This window comes from Schistocerca nitens, chromosome 3, assembly GCF_023898315.1.
Source record: "Schistocerca nitens isolate TAMUIC-IGC-003100 chromosome 3, iqSchNite1.1, whole genome shotgun sequence".
Classification (NCBI taxonomy): Eukaryota; Metazoa; Arthropoda; class Insecta; order Orthoptera; family Acrididae; genus Schistocerca; species Schistocerca nitens.
Window position 1 is genome coordinate 920,711,970 of NC_064616.1, and position 26,709 is coordinate 920,738,678.

Sequence of the window (26,709 nt, forward strand, 5' to 3'; positions counted from 1 at the left end):
AGATAAGTATAGTTATTTGCTTAGTGTGCTACTTAGCTATCTGTAACCTAAACTGTATTTTATGCTTTGAATCGAAAAAGTCCTATTATGTATTATATAAATTAATGACAGTCTAGATCTTTTAACATAATCGCCAAAATTTGTATCTTTACACAGTGTGTATTGTTTTTACACAGGAACATTTGAGAATGAGGCAACGACCATAAAACCAGCAGTGATCAAAAAAATAACAAAATAAAAATAAGCAAATGATAAAGCTGTGGAACTGTTACTTTGTGGGAAAATTTGTGATGTTGTAGGTACCCTGTAGTCTTCAGACCACTCCAACTGAATGTCAAACACAGCTGTTGGAAATACAACTAAAAGGCTCACATAGAAAGCGTTTACCAGGAGACAAAAAGATTTGAATTGACATAAACAATGAAGCATTTGAAAATGTTTACATAGAAGCTACACATATCAAAATTCCCCATATAAAGTAATGGAAAAGATCAAGAAAAACATTTTTTTAAGAATCTATGAAACACTTCTACAGGGTGTATCAGCTTCTTCATGTGAGGTTCAATGAAAATTTCTCTTTTGATATTTAGCTTAGTTTCTGCTGTGAAGTTAATTTTGTCCTACAAAAGAAATATACAGTGCTTAGGTGAAATGTGTAATGAGCTCTAGCTGAGAAGATGACCCTCAAGTGGTTAAAATTCATACTTTAATGACTAACCACAACTTTTCTGTAAGAAAAGGAAACCTGGGTAACTGTCGTACCTGGCAAATGCAGTGAATAACATATTACTGTTGTTTCTCATAATTTAGTATCCAAAGAAGATTTTATATGCTCTTATAATACTTTTGTAATTCTCTTGAATGAACACCTACAAGAACTGTTGATGAAAAGTTGTCAGTTGTTTTGATTTTATGTAAACCTCACTACCAAAGTAATGGCAATATCACATTTAATACATGAACATGAAGTACTGAAGTAATATGTGGTTCCATTTGAATTTAAGTATCTTGCCGTTTTTATCTGACAAGCAATCTTGGAATTAACGTCTCTGCATTAGAACTGGTTAATTCTAGATATTGTATTAAGTCATTCAATTCTGGTTGACTTGGAATGTGAGTTTTTGCATGGTCTGTAATGTGATTTGCAAGTGTTAGTATTATTTTTCTAGTTTAAGACCAATATATTATGAAATAGACCATAAATTCACTTAAAAAACAACAGTTTTTCTCACATGGTGTAATGCTGCAGGTCATTTTTGTTTTATTCTTTGGTTGTTTTGTTTAACATGTGTAGTAAATATATTTTACTTTATTGATACCACAATCCAGGACCTTACTATACTAGTTTCAGCTCTTGACTGCAGTTTGTCCTTTCAATTAGACAGAACTCTATCTTCCTACTGCAGGGTAATTTGATCACACCTGTTAATTATCTTTTTCCGGTCGCTAGAGAGAGAGAGAGAGAGAGAGAGAGAGAGAGAGGGGGGGGGGGCAGGAGAGAGAGAGAGAGAGAGAGAGAGAGAGAGAGAGAGAGAGTGTCAATTGGTGTATTAATGTATGATATGCACACTCTTTTGTGTCACTGCAGTGGGTGCAGGAACAGCGGGGTGTGTGCTAGCTTCACGTCTGAGCTCTGAGTCACATGCTTCAGTCCTACTCATAGAGGCAGGTGGTGTACCAAACTGGCTTTCATCAGTACCACTTGCAGCTCCTTTACTTCAGGGATCCCAGTCTGAATGCGACTGGGCGTATCGTACTCTACCACAGAAGCATTCATCCTGGGGTCTCAAAGACCAGGTATGTTATCTGAAGCTCATTTTATTCATATAAATAATGAAAACTAATGAATTTTGTGGCCTAGGTTAAATAGAATCATTGTTATCTGTAGTTAGCCCTTCACTTGAAAAGAGTAATGTGTAAGAAATATTTGCACCAATAATACCAATGAGAGTGAAGCTAACAGCATCCATTCATCACAGCAGAAGTGGGATTTATTGAAGAAAATGCACAAGCAAGCAGAAAATGCAAGTCTCACAACTTCTCCTTTACTGTCCAAGAACCCAGCCCAAGATTCAGACTGTGAAGCAACTACTAGCACAGGCAAAACAACACACAACAAAACATCCAACAAAGCTCTAAACATGAATGTTTGAATGCCAAGAAAAACAAACAAAAAAAAGTAAAAACTCCTAATTTATGCTGATAGCCACAGAAAAAGACTCTCTGTTTCCCTTCGTGAGAATATGAACTTAGATTATTCAGCATTTGCCAAACTCAGACCTGGAACTGCATTTGATTCTGTGGTAGAAAACATAACCATAAAAACAAATAAACATAACAAAGACAACTGCTTTGTGATTATAGGTGGTGCCATTGATGTATACAGAAATAAAACCAAATCAGCACTGAGAAGTTACAGAAATTTATTACCACAAATACACCACACCAATGTTATTGTAACAAATGTAGTAGTACAATATGACCTTCCAAAGTGGTCTTGTGTTAATAGGTAAATAGAAACTCACAATTCAGGCACAAAAACTATGTAAAATTAATAGATGTTAGCAAAACGAACCGAGATGAACACACCCAGCATGGACTACACATGAACAGGAAGGGAAAATGAAGATTAGTGAATGAAATAAAAGTTCTCTGTCCCCCATTCACCAACAAGAGGGAAGCAATAGCACTAGGTTATTATCATGAAGTTTGTTTAGAGAGAAGATCCATTACAGCAGTGATTAACCAGGCAAACTAGGTACATGTGAACCCTGTGAACTCAGTGTAATTATACATGTAGAAGATAAGTACAACAGCAAAGATAATGTTGGTTCCATTATCAACATCCACAGATGCATAAACAGAGAAGAAACCCAGGCAGCACTTAGCATGATACATCTGAATGTGCAGTACTTTAGGAAGATACTCAGTATACTACAGGTATTTGTAAAGGAGCATCTGCCACAAATGTTAGTATTAATTGAAAATGACCTAAAACGTAATGAAATTAACTATTATAAACTAGATAGTTATGTAATGGTGAACAGTTATTGTAGGAAACAGCATAAGGTGGGAGGTGTGGAAATCTTTGGGAGCGAACATATTCTGTCTAAGAAACTTAAATTTATTGGGCAATATGGTGAAGATTGGATGTTAGAAGTAAGTGGTATTGCAATTCAACTAAAATAGCATGGAGTGAATGTAGTAAAACAAAAGCTAATAGGAATATACAGACCACCTTGTGCAGATATAATTGATTTTCCCAATAGCTACAATATCATAATTAGGCAAAGCGGTCCCAATGACCTTACTACAGTTGGATACCTTAACATTGATACAAACTCCAACAACATAGGTAACATGAACTTGTAGATGTATTAACTTCATACTGTCTTAGAAATATAGTTACCATGGATACCAGGGTCTCAGATTCTAGTTCTACCAGGATAGGTTATGCAATCATTAACAAACCTGCTCAAGACTCTGTTAAGTATAGTAACATAGATTTTCATCACTCAAACCACCTTACACAGCAGATAGAATATAGAAAAATAGTTTCTAAAATAATACCAAAAACTTTTGAAAAGAAATGAGTTATGAGCAATAGTAATATCAACTCTTTGAAACTGGGATAGAATCTAGCATGTCGAAGGATCTGTGGGGTCTTGTCCACTCATCACTAATAGGGTGTCTAAGGAATGCAGTATTCTTGGAATGCTATACAACAATTCAAACAAATAGCATTAGTAATTTTATTTCTAGAAAGCAATTGACAATACTTAACTTTTATTACAGCAAATGTCACTAGCAAGAGGCAACATGAAAACAGTAAGGTTCATGCTATACACAAAGTCCAAGTAAGCACTTAATATGGATCACGACAATATGATAGTATAGCACTAATGTTCATTGCAGACTAGCCCAATCTGAGCAGTTGAGGCTAGCAGGAGTGGCATTTATATTCACTTCTCCCAGGTGTTGCTCTTGGCACGATACAGTCCAATTCCGCACACCATTAGCCATTTCCTCATTGTCTTCTCTGTTCATGCATTCCGCATCTTCATTCCAGCGCTTGTGGTGATGCTAGAACATTCCTCCACTCCAAAGTGATGGACCATTGTCGTGTATGGAGTGCAGCCATGGAGGGGGATGCAGGAGTGTTTGCACCTTGATGGGTTGGAAGCTGTGGCTGCAGGCGAAATAGAGCTTCCGGCCATACCCCACCATCTTGCCTGTGCTCTGGTGGAAACGTCCCCCGAAAAATGACCAGTAGGGTACATGTCCATCTCCTGCTGCCATGAACTAGAGGAAGAAGGCAGCAACTGCTGCAGTGTGGGTGGGTCCAGCTTCATCAGTAGGACGAGAGGAGGCAGAGGAGGTGAAGGCTCTGTCTCCATGGGGTCATCCGATGGTGTCGTGGCCTCGCTGTCCTCTGAGCCCATGAATCTGGGGGAAGAGAGATTGAAAGATCATCGTATATGTCACAGAGGGAAATTTGATTTTGATGGCGGCACTGCAAACTATCTGGACCTGAAAGAAGAAACATGCAAGCACCAAGTCGACAGACGATCTCGCCTTGCGTGCACTGTCTGCTGCCGCTAAAGACCCTATAAGATACAATATCATGTGGTGCGAAGTGATACATGCAGCCTTCTTTTGGTGCCGGATGCTGAAGAGGGTGGAGCAGTGTGCAATGGTGGCAGCCGTAAAGTATTTCCACCGGCAATGGTCTGTCTCGTGGGTTCGATCGATATGAGGTGAGAAATAGTTGACGGTGGATTGAACGGTGCACTAGTTAGATGCAGTATGCCATTGCATTCACAAAACGTTTTAAATTCATTTGATGTGAACTGAGGGCCATTGTCTAACACTATTACTTCAGGTAAACCTTCTAGGCAAAAAATCAAAGACAACACCTGAATCGTGCTACCTGACTTTGTCAAGTTCATGGTCACAACAAAAGGAAACTTGCTATGTGAGTCAACCACAACTAACCAGTGGGTGTTCCAAAAATGTCCTGTGAAGTCTATGTGCACAAGTTACCATGACGATTGCAACTTAGGCCAAGTAGTGAATTTTTGTGGTGGTGTGGACTGATTTTCCACACATACATGACACTGTGATGTCATCTGTTCTATTTGGGCATCCATAACCTGCTAAGTACAGTCTCAGTGCACTAACTGTTTCATTTCAACAATCCCCCAATGTCCTTGGTGAAGTAACTGCAACACTTCCTTTTGCGAAGCTTTAGGGATCAACACGCGTGACTGTCCACTGTCATTGTGAACAAGAATTAAACCTTTCTGTACAGCGTGGCTTTGCCAATGTGCGAGTATGGCTATGCCAGCATGCAGAGTAATGGCACACCACAGAGTTCTTTATGCTAGTCAATGAGTGAGGCCAAGATGTGCAAATGTATTTGAGCAAAATGTTAAAATCTGGATCAGCTTCCGCAGCCTGTGCAATTTTTCTATAGTTCATCAGGAAAGACTGAAGAAATTCAGAATCCTGAGCATTGATGTGACAACAAGATGTGCCAGAAGCATAAAAGTCTGTGTCAGGGCCAGTCGGAAGATGTGAAAGCGTGTCTGTATTACCATATTGAGCTGTTGGATGATACACAATCTCCTACTGGTATTGAGACAACAACAAAGCCCATCTTTGCAATTTTTGGGCAGTTCATACAGGAACCAGTTTCATCAGATGAAACAAGGATTGCAAAGGCTTGTGATCCATTAGTAAGTAGAATTTTCTGCCAAAAAAATAGTCGTGAAATTTGGTGCCATCATACACAATATGCAAAACCTCTTTTTCAATTTGTGAATAGTTACACTGAGCTTCGGACAATACTTTTGATATGAAAGCAAAGGTCTGTCTTTATCACCAATTCTGTGCAAAAGCACTGCACCGATTCCTTAAGAGGAAGTGTCAACTTGCAATACAACTGGTTTTTCAAGATCAAAATGAACTAAGCATCAATCACTGAGCAAAGCACCTTTAAGTTTTAGAAAAGCTACTTTGCACTCATATGTCCAAACCAAGGGGACATTCTTGCATTGCAAGCAATGCAATGGAGCTGCGATTTGTGCAGAATTTGGTATGAAGTGAATATAATAATTCATTTTCCCTAAAACTGATTGATGGCGGCACTGCAAACTATCTGGACCTGAAAGAAGAAACATGCAAGCACCAAGTCGACAGACGATCTCGCCTTGCGTGCACTGTCTGCTGCCGCTAAAGACCCTATAAGATACAATATCATGTGGTGCGAAGTGATACATGCAGCCTTCTTTTGGTGCCGGATGCTGAAGAGGGTGGAGCAGTGTGCAATGGTGGCAGCCGTAAAGTATTTCCACCGGCAATGGTCTGTCTCGTGGGTTCGATCGATATGAGGTGAGAAATAGTTGACGGTGGATTGAACGGTGCACTAGTTAGATGCAGTATGCCATTGCATTCACAAAACGTTTTAAATTCATTTGATGTGAACTGAGGGCCATTGTCTAACACTATTACTTCAGGTAAACCTTCTAGGCAAAAAATCAAAGACAACACCTGAATCGTGCTACCTGACTTTGTCAAGTTCATGGTCACAACAAAAGGAAACTTGCTATGTGAGTCAACCACAACTAACCAGTGGGTGTTCCAAAAATGTCCTGTGAAGTCTATGTGCACAAGTTACCATGACGATTGCAACTTAGGCCAAGTAGTGAATTTTTGTGGTGGTGTGGACTGATTTTCCACACATACATGACACTGTGATGTCATCTGTTCTATTTGGGCATCCATAACCTGCTAAGTACAGTCTCAGTGCACTAACTGTTTCATTTCAACAATCCCCCAATGTCCTTGGTGAAGTAACTGCAACACTTCCTTTTGCGAAGCTTTAGGGATCAACACGCGTGACTGTCCACTGTCATTGTGAACAAGAATTAAACCTTTCTGTACAGCGTGGCTTTGCCAATGTGCGAGTATGGCTATGCCAGCATGCAGAGTAATGGCACACCACAGAGTTCTTTATGCTAGTCAATGAGTGAGGCCAAGATGTGCAAATGTATTTGAGCAAAATGTTAAAATCTGGATCAGCTTCCGCAGCCTGTGCAATTTTTCTATAGTTCATCAGGAAAGACTGAAGAAATTCAGAATCCTGAGCATTGATGTGACAACAAGATGTGCCAGAAGCATAAAAGTCTGTGTCAGGGCCAGTCGGAAGATGTGAAAGCGTGTCTGTATTACCATATTGAGCTGTTGGATGATACACAATCTCCTACTGGTATTGAGACAACAACAAAGCCCATCTTTGCAATTTTTGGGCAGTTCATACAGGAACCAGTTTCATCAGATGAAACAAGGATTGCAAAGGCTTGTGATCCATTAGTAAGTAGAATTTTCTGCCAAAAAAATAGTCGTGAAATTTGGTGCCATCATACACAATATGCAAAACCTCTTTTTCAATTTGTGAATAGTTACACTGAGCTTCGGACAATACTTTTGATATGAAAGCAAAGGTCTGTCTTTATCACCAATTCTGTGCAAAAGCACTGCACCGATTCCTTAAGAGGAAGTGTCAACTTGCAATACAACTGGTTTTTCAAGATCAAAATGAACTAAGCATCAATCACTGAGCAAAGCACCTTTAAGTTTTAGAAAAGCTACTTTGCACTCATATGTCCAAACCAAGGGGACATTCTTGCATTGCAAGCAATGCAATGGAGCTGCGATTTGTGCAGAATTTGGTATGAAGTGAATATAATAATTCATTTTCCCTAAAACTGATTGCTATTCTGTGATATTGTGAGGAACTGGCAAATCGCGTATGGCTAACAAATGCGACTGCAGAGGATATGCACCTTGGCTGTTTATAACATGACCAAGATACTGCACCTGAGGTTTAAAAAAATCGTACTTGTCCAGTCTACACTTCAGTCTTGCATTAGAAAACACACAAAACAAAGCATGCTAATTTGCAATATGTTCTTCATGTGTATGAACTGCTACAACAATATCGTCCAAATAGTTCAAACAATCTGGCACTTGTGCTGTCAGCTGTTCCAAATACTGATGAAAAATGGTGGGTGCAGAAGCACTGCCATAAGGGAAACACAAATATTTAAACAATCCAAAATGAGTAATTATGTACTGCAGTCACTTTTTGAGATTCTTCATTGAGCGGTATTTGAAGATACGTGTCACGCAAATCAATTTTTGAAAAGTAGCATCCAGCACCTAATTTGTTCATTAGATCCTCTGGGTGTGGCAAAGTATCAATTAGAGTTTGTGGGTTGACTGTAGACTTAATGTCAACACAGAGGCAAATGTGACCTGAAGGTTTTGGGGCCAAAACCAGTGGACTCACCCATTGACTAGCTGATACAGGTGCAATAATTCCGTTATCTTGCAATTCCTTAAGTTCAGCAGGGACTTTGTCCTGTAATGCAATGGGAAAAGTTCTGGCTCAGCAAAATTTAGGTTGAGCATTGTCTTTCAGTGTAATATGAGCAACAATATTGTTAGCTTTGCTTAAACCTTCAGAAAAGAGTTCTGGGATTTCTTTTAGCACGCTAGCCACACTGTCTTTTGCATTGAATGCAGACACTGACAACACATTGTCCTGAATGTTCAAGCCAAACAAATCAAAAGAATCAAGACCAAATATGTTCTTACAATCATGTGAATGTAGCACTGTAAAAGTCACTGCATGTGTATGCAAGTGGTACATGTCAGGCAAAGTACATGTTCCGCAGATGGCAATGTCTTGTCCATTACAAGCTGTCAGTTGCATGATAGTCTTAGATAGGTGTGGGGAGCCTAACAGTTAGTATGTGTGACAATTTAGCAACGTGACAGAGGAACCCGTGTTCAACGGAAATTTCACATGTTTCCCACAAAATAAGTAAATGAACAAAAAGTTTGTTTGACTGACATATTGCTGTAGAAACTGCATGCTTGCTAGCTGCAAACTTGGAATATACTGCATTAATGACATGAACCTTGTGACTATATTTTTGTGAGTGGGCCAAATTCTGATGTTTGTTCCATTGCAAACATACAGATTGTGCATGTCCTTTACTACCATAAGCATATCACTGAGCTTGTCTGGAGGGGCAATCTTGGCGTTTGTGCCATGTATAACAGTTGCGTTGCGTTGTTTGGGGAAGGAGCTCAGACAGCAAAGTCATTGGTCTCATCGGATTAGGGAAGGATGGGGAAGGAAGTTGGCCGTGCCCTTTCAGAGGAACCATCCCGGCATTTGCCTGGAATGATTTAGGGAAATCATGGAAAACCTAAATCGGGATGGCCGGATGTGGGATTGAACCGTCGTCCTGCCGAATGCGAGTCCAGTGTCTAACACCTGCGCCACATCGCCCGGTATATAACAGTGAGGGCAAGACTTAATTCTGTTTGCCTGTGTAGCTGCCTGTTTAGTGAACTGCATATGCTGCATGGAAGGTTGTTTACTCGGCTTGTCTTGCACAAGCCACCGGTGGGGAATGGGGTGATCAAAACTAAGGGACCCAATCTGACAAATAGCTGGCTGCTCAAATGTATCAGCCAACAAGGCACCTAATTTGTACCGATCAAGCATGTGCCCTACCTGCTGAAATGATGGATCAGACTGTTTCAAAATTTGTTCTCTGGTTTTGGCATCAGATACATTGTACACAATCGAATCACGCAACATAATATTTGAATATAAATCACCACAAGCACATTTGAATTTGCATTTCCTTTTCATACCTTGCAAATCTGTTACCCACTCGTGATACATTTGTTCTGACCATTTTTTGCAATTAAAGAACTGAAACCTAGCTGCTACCACATTCATTTGTTGGTCATAATATTTTGTTAGGGCCTGTACTACTTGGTTGTAAGCAAGTTCACCCGGAGTGGCATAAGGTAAGAGTTTTCGAATTAATCTCAACACTGCATGTCAATGACATGACACAACCTTCAAGTCACATATAGTAAGCTATGCTGATAACACCACTCTCTTATTTTATAAAAAATGCTTTGAGACATTACACTCAGCTGCAACTAAGGGTATGATTGAAGTTACCACATATTTTCTACACCAGGGTGTACACACCAACATCAGTAAATCCCAGATACTAACATTTAAGGTAACTGGTTCTCATAAGCTGAAATAAAAAATATTTGTGGTATTCCATCAGCAGAAAGGGATAACATTAAATTTCTTGGTGCCCATCTGGACAAAAATCTTCATTGGGTAAACCACGTTACTTCTGTATGTGAGAAAATCAGCACTAGCTTGTAACTGAGAAGTCAGCTGGAAAAATAGTCCCAAGTAAAATGGTAAAAACTGTTTACTATGGAACAGTTTATCCATTTCTTAATTACAGTATTAAACTGTAGGGTTGTATGGCAGACCTGCAGCTGAATTGAGTATAACTATCACAGAAAAGAGCCATTAGTTTAATGTGTGGACTAAATTCCAGAGTCCTATCATGAAACTTTTGGCCAACATAGGTTTTTAACAGTAAATTCCTTGTATTTGTATAAACTTATTATATTTCCTCTGAATAGTAGAAACGAAGTAAATAGGTGCAGTGATACACATAATTATGATACTAGAAGTAAGGGAAACTTCTTGCAGAGGACAAAATTAAAAATAAAAGACAATAGCCTGTGGCGGTTATCGACTGCAAGAGTCGACCGCCTCATCTCTGAGAACGAACTTCTTTGAAAACTGTTGATCTCAGTGTGTTCCGAACTCCGTATTTGAGTGGATTTGTTTGTACCGACATGATCAAAATAAAGTTAATTCATTATAAATGAGCGAATACTTAATGTTGGGTTCGATATTACCGAACATAACATCTCGATCCCCATAAGCCTTTATGTTAATGGGCAGATATGGTTCAACAAGCTGCCACATACTTTGAAAACTTGTGAACAAAAGCTATTCTGCAGGGAGTTAAAAGCCTTCTTACTAAATAAATGTTTATATTCACTCAGGTGCTCTCTGTTGTAAAACACAATATAATTAGAATATTAGGATGAATGTACGTATCACTACTGCACATAAGTGTTACCTATATTAATCTACTAAACCTATGTATGACATTTGCAAAAGTCATCAGCTTGATGGCCTACATGCAAAAATGTAAACAAATAAATAAATAAATTTTTACCAAGTAGTACAATCAGTTCAGTTTACCTGCCCAACAAGCCCTATTCTCCTTACTGAATTCCTCAGTACTAGTAGAGCATGATACCTTTATGTAATGCTGCTATAGTTATAAGTAAGCATTATTTAGTTTACAAAAAATAAATGCTACTTTTTTTGCAATCTATATATGTATTACTAAATTAAAGTGCCCCACCCCCACACCCCAACCCCCAAACATTTTCCGTCTGTATGTACATCTAATCTCAGGAACTACTGTAGGGATTCTGATACGGATTTCACTGATAGATAGACTGATACATGAGGAAGGTTTGTGTATATAATTTATAATAATAATAATAATAATAATAATCAGTGTGTGACATATGTATTGATACCTGTTCCATATTTAATTGGTGTTTGGGTTGACATCTCATGGCAATGATGAGAGCTACAAGATGGTCAGCTACAGAGGGTGCAGTGTCTGGCAGGAAAGCACTACAGCAAACAGCTGCTGCAACTCCAGAGAGTCCAAAGTTTGACCGAATCTGTACATAAACATATACAGTGTGAATCACCTAATGTTACTGCTGGATATATTTCGTAAACCACATCAAATACTGACGAATTGATTCCACAGACCGAACGTGGAGGGGCTACTGTAATTGGTTAATACAAACCATAAAAAAATGCACCGAAGTATTTTCTTTAACACAAACCTATGTTTTTTTAAATGGAACCCTGTTAGTTTTGTTAGCACATATAAACAAATACCTAATCAGTGCCGTTTGTTGCATTGTAAAATGTTAATTACATCCGGAGATATTGTAACCTAAAGTTGACGCTTGAGTACCACTCCTCCGCTGTTCGATCGTGTGTATCAGAGAGCACCGAATTACGTCGGGATCCAAAGGGAACGGTGATGGACCTTAGGTACAGAAGAGACTGGAACAGCCCATTACGTCCACATGCTAACACCTTTTTATTGGTCTTTTTCAATGACGGACATGTACATTACTATGAGGGGTGAGGTACACGTACACACGTGGTTTCCGTTTTCAATTACGGAGTGGAATAGAGTGTGTCCCAACATGTCAGGCCAATAGATGTTCAATGTGGTGGCCATCATTTGCTGAACACAATTGCAATCTCTGGCGTAATGAATGTCGTACACGCCGCAGTACATCTGGTGTAATGTCACTGCAGGCTGCCACAATACGTTGTTTCATATCCTCTGAGGTTGTAGGCACATCACGGTACACATTCTCCTTTAACATACCCCACAGAAAGAAGTCCAGATTTGTAAGATCAGGAGAACAGGCTGGCCAATTTATGCATCCTCCACATCCTACGAAACGCCCGTCGAACATGTACGTCACCCCTCATGGTAATGTACATATGCGTCAGTGAAAAAGACCAATAAAAAGGTGTTAGCATGTGGACGTAATGTGCTGTTCCAGTCTCTTCTGTACCTAAGGTCCATCACCATTCCCTTTGGATCCCTACGTAATTCGGTGCTCTCCGATACACACGATCGAACAGCGGAGGAGTGGTACTCAAGCGTCAACTTTAGATTACAATATCTCCGGATGTAATTAACATTTTACAATGCAACAAATGGCACTGGTTACGTATTTGCTTATATGTTCAGATGTGCAAACAAAACTAATGGGGTTCCATTTAAAAAACGTAGGTTTGTGTTAAAAAACATACTTCCGTGCATTTTTGTATGGTTTGTATTAAACAATTACACTAGCCCCTCTCCTCACGTTCGGTCTGTGGAATCGATTCATCAGTATTTGATGTGGTTTACGAAATATATCCAGCGGTAATGTTAGGTGACTCACCCCGTATATCTATACATGTTATAAATTAAAGTCCCCTGCTGCATTTGTCTGTTTGTAAACTCAGGAACTACTGTAAGGAGTTTGATATGGTTTTCACTTAAAGATGTTTGATTCATGATGAATTTCCATGTATGTAATTTGTTACTGCTATGCCACACAGTTGTACATCTGTAGATACTTACTGCTACCTGTGAAAAGCTGTGACAGGTCACTATTTTATATTTATTTGAAAGATATGGACCCTGCTTTTGTATACAGTGCCAGTCTCTCACATGCTAAATTGTGACAGCATTTCCTGATCTTTTCTCTGTTTTCCGTCAATAACTGCTCATAGTGGTTTATGCATGATTTCATACATATTAACCCTTTAACTGCTCTAGACATGTTAACACACGCACCTTTGTACCTGTCCCTGTGTGCTCTGAATGTGTTTATGCATGGCACCAGTCCTTCTGTCTGGTACTTGCGACAGATTTTAGGTGCGTGGAATGTGATGCACCAATTGCGACGGATTATACGTTGCTGCTGCAATGCAATTTCTTTTATAATTTTTGTTCACCTACCTCTTTACAGCGGTAGATCTTTGCACGTAAACTCCTGACTGCAGCTACTTACAAGATCACAGAAAAGCAGTGTTGAGGAAACTGTAACCTCATAGCTACACGCTGGAGGCCGCTATAAGTAAAATTTGCTGAAAATTGTCTATGTACTTTAAAGAATTGATTCAGAAAGGGGATGTCATTCGTACTTTAAACATGAAATTCAAATTTAAACCTTCAATAGATCTTTATTGCCATGAAGCAAGATCATCAGCCCACATTTACGAAATTTACTAAAGTTTCTGCTCACAGTTATCACCATACCTAAAACAGCCAGAACTTTTACCTTCCCAAATTCTGAAACCAATTACTTGTAACACAGTCAATGATCGGCCAATTACTTCTGCACATGATATTCAGTGGTTGTCTTTAGTTAAAGTTTATGCTCACCATAAAGTACTCAGTAAGAATATACTCAGTACCGCCACGCTATATAATTCAAAGTTCACTCGCGATTTTCATCGGAACGAATTATCACAACACTGTAAAATTTTCATAAACAGAATCTGGTCACTACCAGATACCATTAACGCTGGACCATAACGCGGAAGTCATCCCAAGACTTCATCTTACACATAATGCGAAAAGTCACATTCAGCATAACCGCCTCCAATCAAAGCTAGCTCGCGACTCTCCTCTTACTCTGCCACACTCAAAACTATATCTCCTCACCAGGCGGCCAACCATCTCACTTCTCATTGGCTGTCAGTACTTACGACCAATGAGAACTCACTTCTAGGGCGCGGCTCGCGCCAAAATCTAGCAAGCACCAACCACTTCTCTAGGCTCATTGACGTCATCAAATTAAGTAACACAAAACTCTCTAATTAAATAAACAAAACAAAATGAACTATAAGCTTTACTCTACATCTGGAAATTTATTATGTAGTCGCGAATGTTCTGGCTGTCTCATACATAAACATACATACTTGGACATCCGACATTCACTAGCAGGGGAACCACTAGTGGATTCGTTCCCACGTTACAGAGTTGGAACACTTGCCAGTTCCTATAGAGAATTACATGAATGATTTTTAATAATGCCGAATGTCCCACATACTCTCACGCACGCATTCTTGTTCACACGCACCCTAACACACAATACACATATTTACTTAGAATTCTTGAAATTATTATTATAGAAAAGTCACAGAGGTTTTCTGAAACTAAAAACTTTCCAAATTTATATATGAACACTGAAAGTGTTATCAGATCATCGTACATAGTCACTGAAGGTGAACTATTACATCACTGTATTTATTTAAATTCTTGACTGTCGGAAAATTACTTTTTTTTTTTTTTTTTTTTTTTTTAATGGAATTTTACTAACTTCCAAAATATAACTATTTTTGATCTCAGACTTTAACATATTGTTTGTTTTTACAACAGAAGGATGTACATCAAATATGATGTTCCTCATGTTACTCCTTTATTAGTTATTAATATTTTTAGTTTCGTATAATGTAAGTGGCCTGCCAGCGCTACTCCACTGCTTTCACACGCGCAGCTGCAACAGATGGTCGTGACGTCGGTCTGCAGGACACAACTCATCCGTTGCTGACTGTATAATACTCTACTGGCTTACATTGCAGCCCACATACATTCTCAAGTAAAGCTTTTAATAGACAAATGGGCGATCCCACACTAGTTGCGATGCCACATACTGTGAATGTGTCTATGTGTAGACACATTCAGAATACCAGGACTGGTGACACACGTAAACACGTTCAGAGCACAAAGGCATGCTTGTTAACACGTCAGGAGCAGTTGAAGGGTTAATTGGATCTGGATTCATTGTTCTCATTTAGCTTAACTCTTTGAATAAATTTCCATACTTCTGAATATCTTGCTCCTCCTAAATGTGTATTAATCTCAGCACACTTTCTATCCCACAATTTGTTTTAACAGCTGAAACTGCTTGCTTGTCATTCTCTTCAATTATGTATCATTTCTGTTATCTGCCTCAGTTTTACTGGCTAACTATTTCTGACAGTATATCTGTTTTGACTTACTAGTGTTTCTGTTTCATTATTCTGACTTCTGCACTTTTTCCCAAGAGCTACCTCGCCTGCCATTTGAACAAGGCTTATAACATTTTGATACACTTCATCTCCAGATTTCTCTGTATCACCGAGCTTCTGATTGAGTTTATGTGAGAGAGTATTCATGTACTATCATGTAAAGTGTTGTCTGCAATAAAATACATTATTAAAGTGTCTCAGGAGAATGGCTTTGCTCATGCCACTATCTGTGACATGAGTAAAGAATTTGGCAGTGTAAGATGTGACACTCTTGTTAAGAAACTCCATTTCTGTGACATCAGTGATAACAGCCTAAAACTATTAACAACTAATCTCCAAAACTGTAGACAAGTTGCCCGCATCTCGTGGTCGTGCGGTAGCGTTCTCGCTTCCCACGCCCGGGTTCCCGGGTTCGATTCCCGGCGGGGTCAGGGATTTTCTCTGCCTCGTGATGGCTGGGTGTTGTGTGCTGTCCTTAGGTTAGTTAGGTTTAAGTAGTTCTAAGTTCTAGGGGACTTATGACCACAGCAGTTGAGTCCCATAGTGCTCAGAGCCATTTGAACCATTTTTTTGTAGACAAGTTGTGTGTAGTGGCACAGAAAAGTCTACCAAGAAACAAATGATGGTGGGACTTCTGCAGTGATCTTTCTTTATTAGGACCATTTGTGTTTTTAGTAATTGTCAGAGACCTACCCTCTTTTATAAGCTCCAATAAGGTGCTATTCGCTGATGACACTATGTTCCTAAATTATAACGATGATCTGAATAAGCCAAAAGATTCTGTTGACAATAACTTGCCCAAGCATTATGCTGGTTTGGGTCAAATGGGTTTCTCTTGAACAAGAACAAAACACAGAAAATGGTATTCCGTCTAAAAGACAAAAGATGTTTTAATGGTCACAGTTATATAAAGCTCTTGGGGGTATACTTAGATAACAGACTGTCCTGGGAGCAACACATAAAATACATTAGTGTTAAATTTTCCAGAGTAATTTACTTTTTAAGGTGTCTTATTAAATGTGTACAAGTAGCCTATGTTAAAACACCTTGTTTTGCATTTTTTTGAAGTATTATGTCATACTGACTTATTCTCTGGGGAAACTCGTTCCATGTTCAAAACATATTACTTCTGCAAAAGAAAGCAATCAGAGTCATTACATGTTCTCAACATAAATCACGTTCTAAGTCCTAGTTCTCTGATTGTAAAATAATGACTGTTATAAATCTGTATATACACCAAGTGTTAATCTATACAAAAAAGAATCTGCATGAAGTAAAATGTAGAAATAATATTCACAGTCACAACACAAGAAAAATAAGTCTATACAGACATACCATAGACTATCAAAGACAATCAATAGCTATGAGATAGTGGGCCATATACTATTTAACAATATTCCTCAGATGGTACAAGAGCTTCCACAATGTGCATTTAGGAAAAATTTGAATAAATGGCTTGTTACCAACCCCTTTTTATGAATTAAAAGCCTTCATTGACTGTGACATAGAATTTTAAGCTGACACTGTGGCATCCTATTCTGCTCTATTTACTAATGTAATGATTACACTGTATAAAAAATTTGTCTATTGCTGTAATGACCTAATGACTATAATTGCATGTAACATCTCAACACCCAAACACTATTAATCAGCATGCTCATGATCTGTTTTCTTATTACATGGACAAAATGGATTTTCAATTTCTTGTGGGTTGCAGTCATGTAAATGTGAGGATTTCTATGCATGTATGGTAACCATTAAGTATTTTAAGCTAATGACTTTGACATATTCCTATTAGCCTTCCTCCATTCTCTTTCAAATTTACTCTTCCATATGGCTCCACAGTTTTGTTGTTTGTTCTTTGACTTACTCTACTGTTTAAATCCCTGAGGATGGTATTTTCTCTAGTCTTCCTAGTATAGTGATTTCATTGTCAATCCTTTCAAAGAACTCATCTTTGTTAGTAGATAGTTCACTATCAAAAATTTCATACAAACACAAGAATGTCACTGGAATTTCAAATAAACATGTATTAATTCATATGAGATTTTCATTTACAGTCTCGAAGTATGTTATTTCACATTTTTTACTAATCATCTCTGACATCTCTTTTTGGTCATTATTCTTTTACCATCTCACAAGAAACCTGTATAGAATTGTTCAACATATCTGAGCATATTCTCTTTTTGTTAATTTCAATTAGCATGACAGTGTCTGTCTTTAGGCTGTTTAATTCTTGTGCAATTTCTAACACTTTCCTCCATCATTTTTTGTTCATGCTCCTCTTCCATAGCCATTTTCATTTTCCAAGTTTTCCATCCAGACTTCTAAGGCAAGTATTGGGAGTTTTGTTAATGTAAGACATTACAAATGACAGGTAACTGGCCTGCCACCATAATCCCCAACCTGTAGGACCATGGTGTCTTCATCTAGACTCACTGTCCTTGAGGAATTTGAAGACAAAGCTTCCCTTTTTATGGTTCCTCAGATTATTTCCTGACACTATTGATCATTTCATGAAGATAGTTCCTCTGCTGCACCAGTCGTTGGGCCATATGATCCACTTCCACCTTCAGAACTGTTGACCATCTTCACCTGTAACCCTACCAAGTGATCCTTAGAAGGTGCTACCAGCTGGGTCAGCTGAACCAAGGCTTTTTTCAGAGATGTTACTCCTGTACCACTCACCATTTATCCCAGCTTTGGACAGGCAGAGCCAAGTTTCCCACTGTTGTGCCCAGGTTGCTGTGTTTTCTATATTGATATTACTTGTCCTATGGCACAATGATGCATGAATTTCAAACATGCCACTTTTTTTTCTTGCCTCTGTGCTATGAGAGGCTAGTGAGAAAAGCATCAACTAGATTCACCAACACCTTCTTCAAGAGACAAGGCTAAGTAAGAACTTTGAGTACCACCTCATAACAAATATCTGAATATGGCTTTTTGAAGTTACTTTTACTTGTACCAATTATAATTAAAAGGCCATATGACACATCCAGTTGATATTATGACAATCACATATACAGAATATACTCTGTGACGTAGCTAAAGACATAAATATGCAACAGCTTACAGAAAGAAATATTTTTATTTACGCATAGTTAGCAGTATTATCTCTGGTTTTACAAGAAACAAAATTTAACTGTCTTAATATAAAATAGAAGTGTGACAAATATTCTTCGTGTGGCAGTTTTATTGTACAATGGCTTTCTCAGTCCACGGACACTATTATTCAGCTCTACAAGATGATTTTTATATGTAGTTTTCTTGGTTCATTGGTTTGTGTCTGCTTATTTCTCTCTTTCTATTAGTGTTATGTAATAAGCCAACATAAACACCACTACATGATAAATCTAAAAACTAACACAAAAACTGGACTCCACAGAAGTATTACAATGGTGTGATGTATCCTCATTTCATATTTCCAGCAGTAGTTTCAGACTTATATTAGTGACTTCTTTGACTGTGAAATAAAATATTTGAACACTTAGTAAATACTTTTCGTTCTTTGGGAAAAAAGCAACATCTTTTTTGATGTACGGTCACTGAAAGCGAGGGTACTGCAAATGGAGTACTAAACCAAACATGCCAAATGAAAACAAAAATAAATATTTATAGAAGAACCGGATGTGTCCTTCATTTGAAGTGATTTATAGAGAACACTAAAATATAAATTAGGATAGTCAAGTTTCTAAGTATAAAACTTAAACTCTACTTTGAGATTTGAGTAAATTTTTAAAAAATCAAAGTAAAAACAGATTGTGGGGAAGTTTTATTGATAACTCTGTGCTGAACCAACAGGGGGAAAAAATGCTTTTCATTAACTTCTCAAACAGAAGTCACCAAAATGTTAATACTCTATGACCCCTTGCCGCATTGGCAATTGTCTGTTTGATAACAAAGATGAAAGAAACATTAAGAAGAAGGTGATGACCAGATGTGAAATGACAATTGATCCAGTTGTAAACGACAGATAATTATGGAGTATTTGTTTCAGAATTACCCACCTCCATAGTTAAGTGGTCACCACATCAAACTGCTGTATGGAAGATACAGATTTGATTCTCAATACTTTAAAAGAAGTTTCCATTGATGGGAAACTTGAGTAGGGATCATTCACCCTCATGAGTACAGTACTTGAGTAGCTACCCAAATGATATGTAGTTTAGAAACAGCCAATATTAATGCCATTGAAAGCAGTACTGGGTAGCCCATCTCGAGCCTCTTGATTAAGGGAATGCCAGAATAGTTCTTATGTAGGCCATAATTGATTCCTTCCCTAGTAAGTCTTCCTTTTCAATTACAAATATAGAGTTCCATGAAAGTGATCACTTGGTAGGATATCTTTATACCACTTTCATGTCGATATAGGCCGCCAGGCTAAGAGCCCAACTGTGTGTATGGAATGGCGACACCAACAGTCACAGTATGAACGGAGCTATCCTTGAATTGTTGAATTGTAAAAGGAAAGACTCAGTGTTAACATTTTTAGAAGGCTGTAAATATCAGAAACTGAAGGGATCAATAAATTATCTGTTCCCCATCAAATTGATGAGATTTTACTAGCTTTTCAGTTCACATTTACAGTTTCAACAGATTGACTACTGTTTCTGTGACTTAAAATGAACTTTCCATTCATTCATTTAAACATCAGGTTTTCAAACAAATTTAGAAGAGTGCTACTTCATTTAACTAGAAATGGGAGGACTTTTCTGATTTCATTTAGATGGCAGAAAGAAATGATATTTGTCTGGTATATTCATAATGTTAACATTGCAGCTGAAAACTGTATAGCTATAAATTTCTGCAAATTCCAGCATGAAGCAAAAATTTAGATTACTATTTGTGAACAACCATAAGCATTTTAGAACAGTGATTATGAATTTTATTTCCTATATAAAGTGATGTACAATGTTTGTTACTCTACAGGTTTCAGCATGGCCGCGTGGTCGTGGTCTAGGTGGAAGTGGCCAAATAAATTATATGGTGCACTCTCTTGGACATCCGAATGACTTCAAGCATTGGGAAGAAAATGGAGCAAAAGGCTGGGGCCTGAGCAGCATGCAGACATACCTGGATAAGCTGGAAGGCAGTTGTATGCCTACAACATGTGGAATTAAAAATGGCATTTGCCACAAGACAACTGAAAAGGTGTGGCTCAAGTTCTCAAATTATTTTTAATTCTTGTAAGATTTGAGAGTGATTATTTTAGAAACATAATTTTTTTAAAAAATATAGTAATATTTGTGACAATTGAAGTGGTCAGAATGAATCCTAAGAAAGTGTACATATACACAACTGAAAAGGTGTGGCTCAAGTTCTCAAATTATTTTTAATTCTTGTAAGATTTGAGAGTGATTATTTTAGAAACATAATTTTTTTAAAAAATATAGTAATATTTGTGACAATTGAAGTGGTCAGAATGAATCCTAAGAAAGTGTACATATACAAATAAGTACCAATAACAAGTGAATAAAACTGCACAGATATAGAATACACATAGGACCCAGCTGCACCACATCTTCTGTGACCAGGAAAGTCAATGCTGTGCTGGGTTCACTCATCAAACAATTGTCCAATGAAACGTACAGATGAACCTGAACTTGAGTGCCAGTATGTCTCACTGACATTGAAGAGCTTGACATTGACATGTTATTGAGCTCAAATTGAGCAGAATTATTATCCTCTGTTTAATGGATCTTTTGTACTGCAACATTTTGGATTTTATAGGGCACGTTACTAACACAATGGCATGTGTGCATAATCAGCAGATAGAAAAGTGTCATATATAGTAACAGGTGCATACTGGATAGTCTCTTTTGACTACAGCATGGATTACTTGCCAATATAATCACTTGGCCATAATTTAATATGCAACATCATCCACAGTGTTGATCTGATTCTTGGTTAAGATCTGTATGTTGAATATATGGTGATGACGATGATGATGATGATGATGATGATGATGATGAGGTCCCATACTCCTTGACAGAGCATAGGGGACTATGTGGGATACCCGCACCGCCGTACTAGGCAAGGTCCTAGCGGAGGTGGTTTGCCATTGCCTTCCTCTGACCGTAATGAGGATGAATGATGATGATGATGACACAACAACACCCAGTCATCTTGAGGCAGGTGAAAATCCCTGACCCCACCGGGAATCAAACCCGGGATCCCGTGCTCGGGAAGCGAGAATGCTACCACGAACTGTGGACTGAATATATGGTGGGATTTGCTGAAGACTAGAATGCAAGCATGTGTGTCATTGCCTTGATTTACATTCCCTAGAAACCACAAATGCCTCAGAGTGCATGATATTATCCGTGGTTCCTTGGTTCTTGAAGTCTCATATCGTGCCTGCTAAACTCACCAAAAACTGGTTTTAAAAGATGGATTATGCAAAATTATGTACACTAGTCAGTATTTGGGGTTACGTGGCTTTTCTCCACCTCTATTAGAATCATAATGTTTGTGATAGCACACAGTTTATACAGATAGGAGATTACGTTTCTTCCTTCGTCAACGTATGTAGATGAGAATAAACCAGTTATTATTCAATGACACACTGTTTGTTGACCCTCACAGTGGAAAAATGTGCCCGAAGTGGCCGTGCGGTTAAAGGCGCTGCAGTCTGGAACCGCAAGACCGCTACGGTCGCAGGTTCGAATCCTGCCTCGGGCATGGATGTTTGTGATGTCCTTAGGTTAGTTAGGTTTAACTAGTTCTAAGTTCTAGGGGACTAATAACCTCAGCAGTTGAGTCCCATAGTGCTCAGAGCCATTTGAACCATTTTTTTTGGAAAAATGTGCAGTGGTAAAACTATGAAATTAACTGTACACACAATAGAGCTTTCAGTAAAATTACCACAATGATAAAACCAACTGCTAAACACAACACAATACATATCCAGAAATTGAAGGGTAGTTATTTGAACACATATTTGCTCATACATGTGGACTCATTACAGACACAGGGATTAGCATATTAAGAGCAGTATGCAGACTTTTCTGTACTGACAGACATAATTATTACTCACATGATTCCTAGTTGCAGACTTTGTTATTGCAAATTTTGCCCCACATAGTGTTGAATGGATACAAGTTGCAGACTCTTACTTGAACTAACATAGAGATGTTAACATGATGACTGGACCTCAAAGACTCTAATCTACATAGATCTCACTTGCTTATTTAGACTGTCAATTTTGGGATGGTGTGGGCTATTTAAAGACTGGTGTGCATATGTTTGTTGATTTGTTGATCTCAGAAACTATGTTGCATTTTGAGAAACAACTGAATTAGATTCTTTCATTCTGAATGGACTATGAATTTTAACAGTTGTTTAGTTTATGGGATATGTTGAAGGTTAGTAAATTATAAAAATGTATAGAACTGTTTTATGCTTCCATTCACTTATGAGTATGGTCGCCATCTTGAAAATTATTTTACATTGTGATAAATTATTCAAAATCTTAATTATTGGCTTGATCAATTTATGAGGGTGTAATCTATTTGAAAAAAAAAGAAAAAAAAGAAAATAGCAACAGAAGTACAGCGTCAAAGTGCAGAATCTAGCAAGGACTGGGGCAGAATTGGCAATGGAAAATTGTGAATGTGTGAACTTTCAGTGCCAATTATTTCATAAGTTAATTAGTTTCATGTAAATCAAAGTACGTTACTACGAAGTCAGAACATTTGCCATTCATAGGTGTAGGTCCATATAGCTGCATTTACATATTAGCTCGCCAAATATAGTACACATAAACTGTAGTATTAACTTCAGTTAGCCATATTTTTTAGTTAACAGAACTTCTAGTAAAACTAACTGAATCACTGAAATCAGCACATTCAATATAACCAAGTGAATAATAAACTTAAGTGGAATTACGTATTTGAGTATATGTAACTCCTTACATAAATAAATATATTGAAAATATGATAAAAATCAGGAAAAAAATTAGTTATTGATGGGAGTAAAAACATAACAGAGGGAGAGTATCCAGTTTTCTACATCTTAAATGGAACAGGCACTGCTTCATTATCTCATATGGTTACAGCCACTAGAGCAGTGCTTAACACTGATCTGGCTAATATCCAAAGTAGGGAAATCGCCTTGCTGTGTTTGTGAGATAAAGTCCATGTACTCGGCCTGATACATATTTTTGAATATGATACCTGTCCAAATATTAGAAAAGAAAAAAAAGAGACAAATCTTTGCATTTTAGGACTGAGTGGTGGTTACCTCTGTGTATTTATTTCATTCCTACAAGTGTCTGTGTGTGCACATGTGGGTAGCAGTGCTTTGTAACTGAAGGTTTGTGAGCACTTGTGCACTCAGAAGTAAGGTCTGAGAAGGAATTGCATTGTGAAAAACATTAAAACTAGATAGAAAAATACAAGCAAGCAAGTACAGCACACTGCATGGAATTCTATGGAGTTCATTTTTACAGATTACAGTATTGTTTAATTTGAAGCTTGTGGGGAATTCTAATTTATCTTAATTCATCAAATTACATTCCTTAGGAAATGGTGTTCATTAAAGTTATCGATCATAGGTTCCATTAAACTACAAATACTTCATTAACATTTAATTTATCAGTTGAATTCTCTCCAGGAAAACATCATCTGTTCAGTTCAAAGCAAATTTTTACATCAGGGAAACTGAGCTATATCTAGAGTTTATATGGATCATAAAACCTGTGACTATTAGCAAATTTTCTTGTAATAATCTGTTTTTTTTCCTCAGTCATTTTAAATCACTAGCCTATCAGCCTAGCAGGAGCTGTGCAATACTTGAGCACCAAAGTGGAAACACTCTCGAGGCTAATACTGTGGGGGCCCTGTCAATAATATATATATTTTAGGAGAGCTCTGTCTGGCTTTCTGCAGTGTTAATGAACATAACAGTTATTTTGTATTGTGTATGCAGTATTAACTACGAAATACTGAGGACAAGCTAAAGAGCTACTGATACACCATGGAGGTGAGGGACCAGAAGCTACTTTAAGTGCTTGTACCATACTTTAGAAGGAAAATGCCCAGTCATATACAATGAGGATTGTGTGTGTCTCCTCTGTAGAGCGGAGACTGCCACTGCATCTCTTTTCTACACATTCACCTAACCTGGCACCCATTAGAATTTTTTTGAGAATAATTGACTAGTAGCATGTTCACTGCAGTCATTTGGAGAGCGCTCTTGACTTCGGTACCAACTGCAAACATAAAGGTACCTTCAGAATGTATTTTTACCATCTTCAATTTTATACCACCATATGTTGATGCTGCGGTTGTTGCATGTGGGGTTTTATAATGTGCTGAATTCTCTGTCAGACACTATAAACAATTTTCCAGTCTTAATAATGTGTCATGTAACTAATCTGTGATAAGTTCAGTCATACGAGGGTTGACTGAAAACTAATGCCTCCACCTTCGTAACTCTTCAACAGTTGGTAGCATTAGTATGCAGCAGGTACTGGCTTGTTCCGTAGCCTCTGCTCTACAGCTCCAGTTGGCAGGAAGCCTTCACATTGAATGGTTATGTTGTTACAGTGTAAAGTATATAACACTGCACAGGTGGTCTGTCAATGCGATTTAAGCAATGTGCAGTCATTGAATTATTGACAGCAGAAGGTGTCACCCCAAAGGAGATTCATTAGAGAATTAAAGCAGTTTATGGTGATTGTGTTGATGTGAGTACTGTGTGTCATTGTACCGTGGCACGCACAGCCACACAAACGCAACGGTTGGCTACCGCGACAGAGTTAAGCGGCGCCTTCAACTTAGTACCGGTGCGTTCCGCCAGCCAACGCTACAGACGTTCCCGCCAAACATTCAATCATCTTAGAACTACACACACACATGAGCCTTTTTCCGGCACAGATGGTCACACGATGATATCACCATCTGCCAATCATGGACCGCCAATGGCCGCCAATGATCACTCCAGAATGAGCAGAAGAAAACTGGAGCCGCCGGGTTAAATAGCCGGAAGAAAGGAAACCAGGCATCTTTCAACCCACCATGGACTGCTGCCCAGAAGAGACTTTGATGCAGCCGGAACGTCCAGGTGCCACGTCTCTGCTATGCCGGCTGATGACCCCGGACTCTGCGCCTGTCTACTTCCTCGGCATCCACCGGAGAGTGTCGAGGGAAAACCAGAAAAAGGAATTTAAATTCAGTTCAATTGCTAATATTTCAATTCAATAATGTGGCATAATTCTTTGGCTTGTTATAAAATTTTGGTACAAGAAGAAGCTTATTGTTTTTGAAGGAAATTTATATTTTTGTGAAATTAAGCAGTGGCCTTGCTACACCTAATAAATATTTTTTGTTCACAAATGTGTGTTAATCTGTGGATATAACACGTTGAGTGAGTAAGTTTAAAGCTGTTGAGATGGGAACATCTGACCTGCATGATAAACAAAGAGTTGGATGTCCTGTGACAGCAACCACCGAGTTTCACAAGTAAAATGTTGACAGATTGATTCAGGACAATGATCGTATCATTCAGAGAGAAATTGCAACCACAATCTGCATTTCACAAGAATGTGTGGGTCATATTATTGCTTTGCTTGGCTATCAGAAAGTCTGCACATGATGGGTACACCGGATACTGACTCCTGAAATGAAAGTGCACAGACTTGAAATTTGCCACGCACTCCTCTTGTATTATGAGAATGAAGGTGACACATTTCTCCATTCAATTGTGACAGGATTCGGAACATTGGTACACCATTACAACCCGTAGACGAAATGTTAGTCTATGGAATATCAACATGAAGACTCACACCAGAAAAAGAATTCAAGACGCAGTCCTCAGCTGGAAAAATCATGGCCACAGTGTTCTGGGATGCAGATGGTGTTACCCATGTTAATTTCCTTGATCGTGGAATAGCAACAAATTCAGAGCATTACATCACAATGCTGAGAACTCTGTAATGATGGCTAACAAGGGTCCGATAGGAAAGGGAAATGTTTTCCTGCAGCATGACAATGCCAAACCACCTACTTCACATGCCACCACAGCAGAACTTCAGAGACTGAATCTCACCACCATACAGTATCCTCCATACAGTCCAGATTTAGCACCATCTGACTTCCATCTATTCCCAATAA

The 26,709-nt window shown here is 38.3% G+C and overlaps 1 protein-coding gene across 2 annotated transcripts in view; it reads left to right on the plus strand.

Annotated features, from left to right (window-relative positions):
• LOC126248986 (neither inactivation nor afterpotential protein G-like) overlaps nt 1-26,709 on the plus strand; it is a 194,180-nt gene that overhangs the window by 28,966 nt on the left and 138,505 nt on the right. For both annotated transcript variants that reach the window (XM_049950549.1, XM_049950550.1), the window contains exons 3-4: nt 1,589-1,797; nt 20,525-20,746. In XM_049950549.1, coding sequence (XP_049806506.1) covers nt 1,589-1,797; nt 20,525-20,746 — 431 coding nt within the window. The remainder of the gene's footprint in view (nt 1-1,588; nt 1,798-20,524; nt 20,747-26,709) is intronic.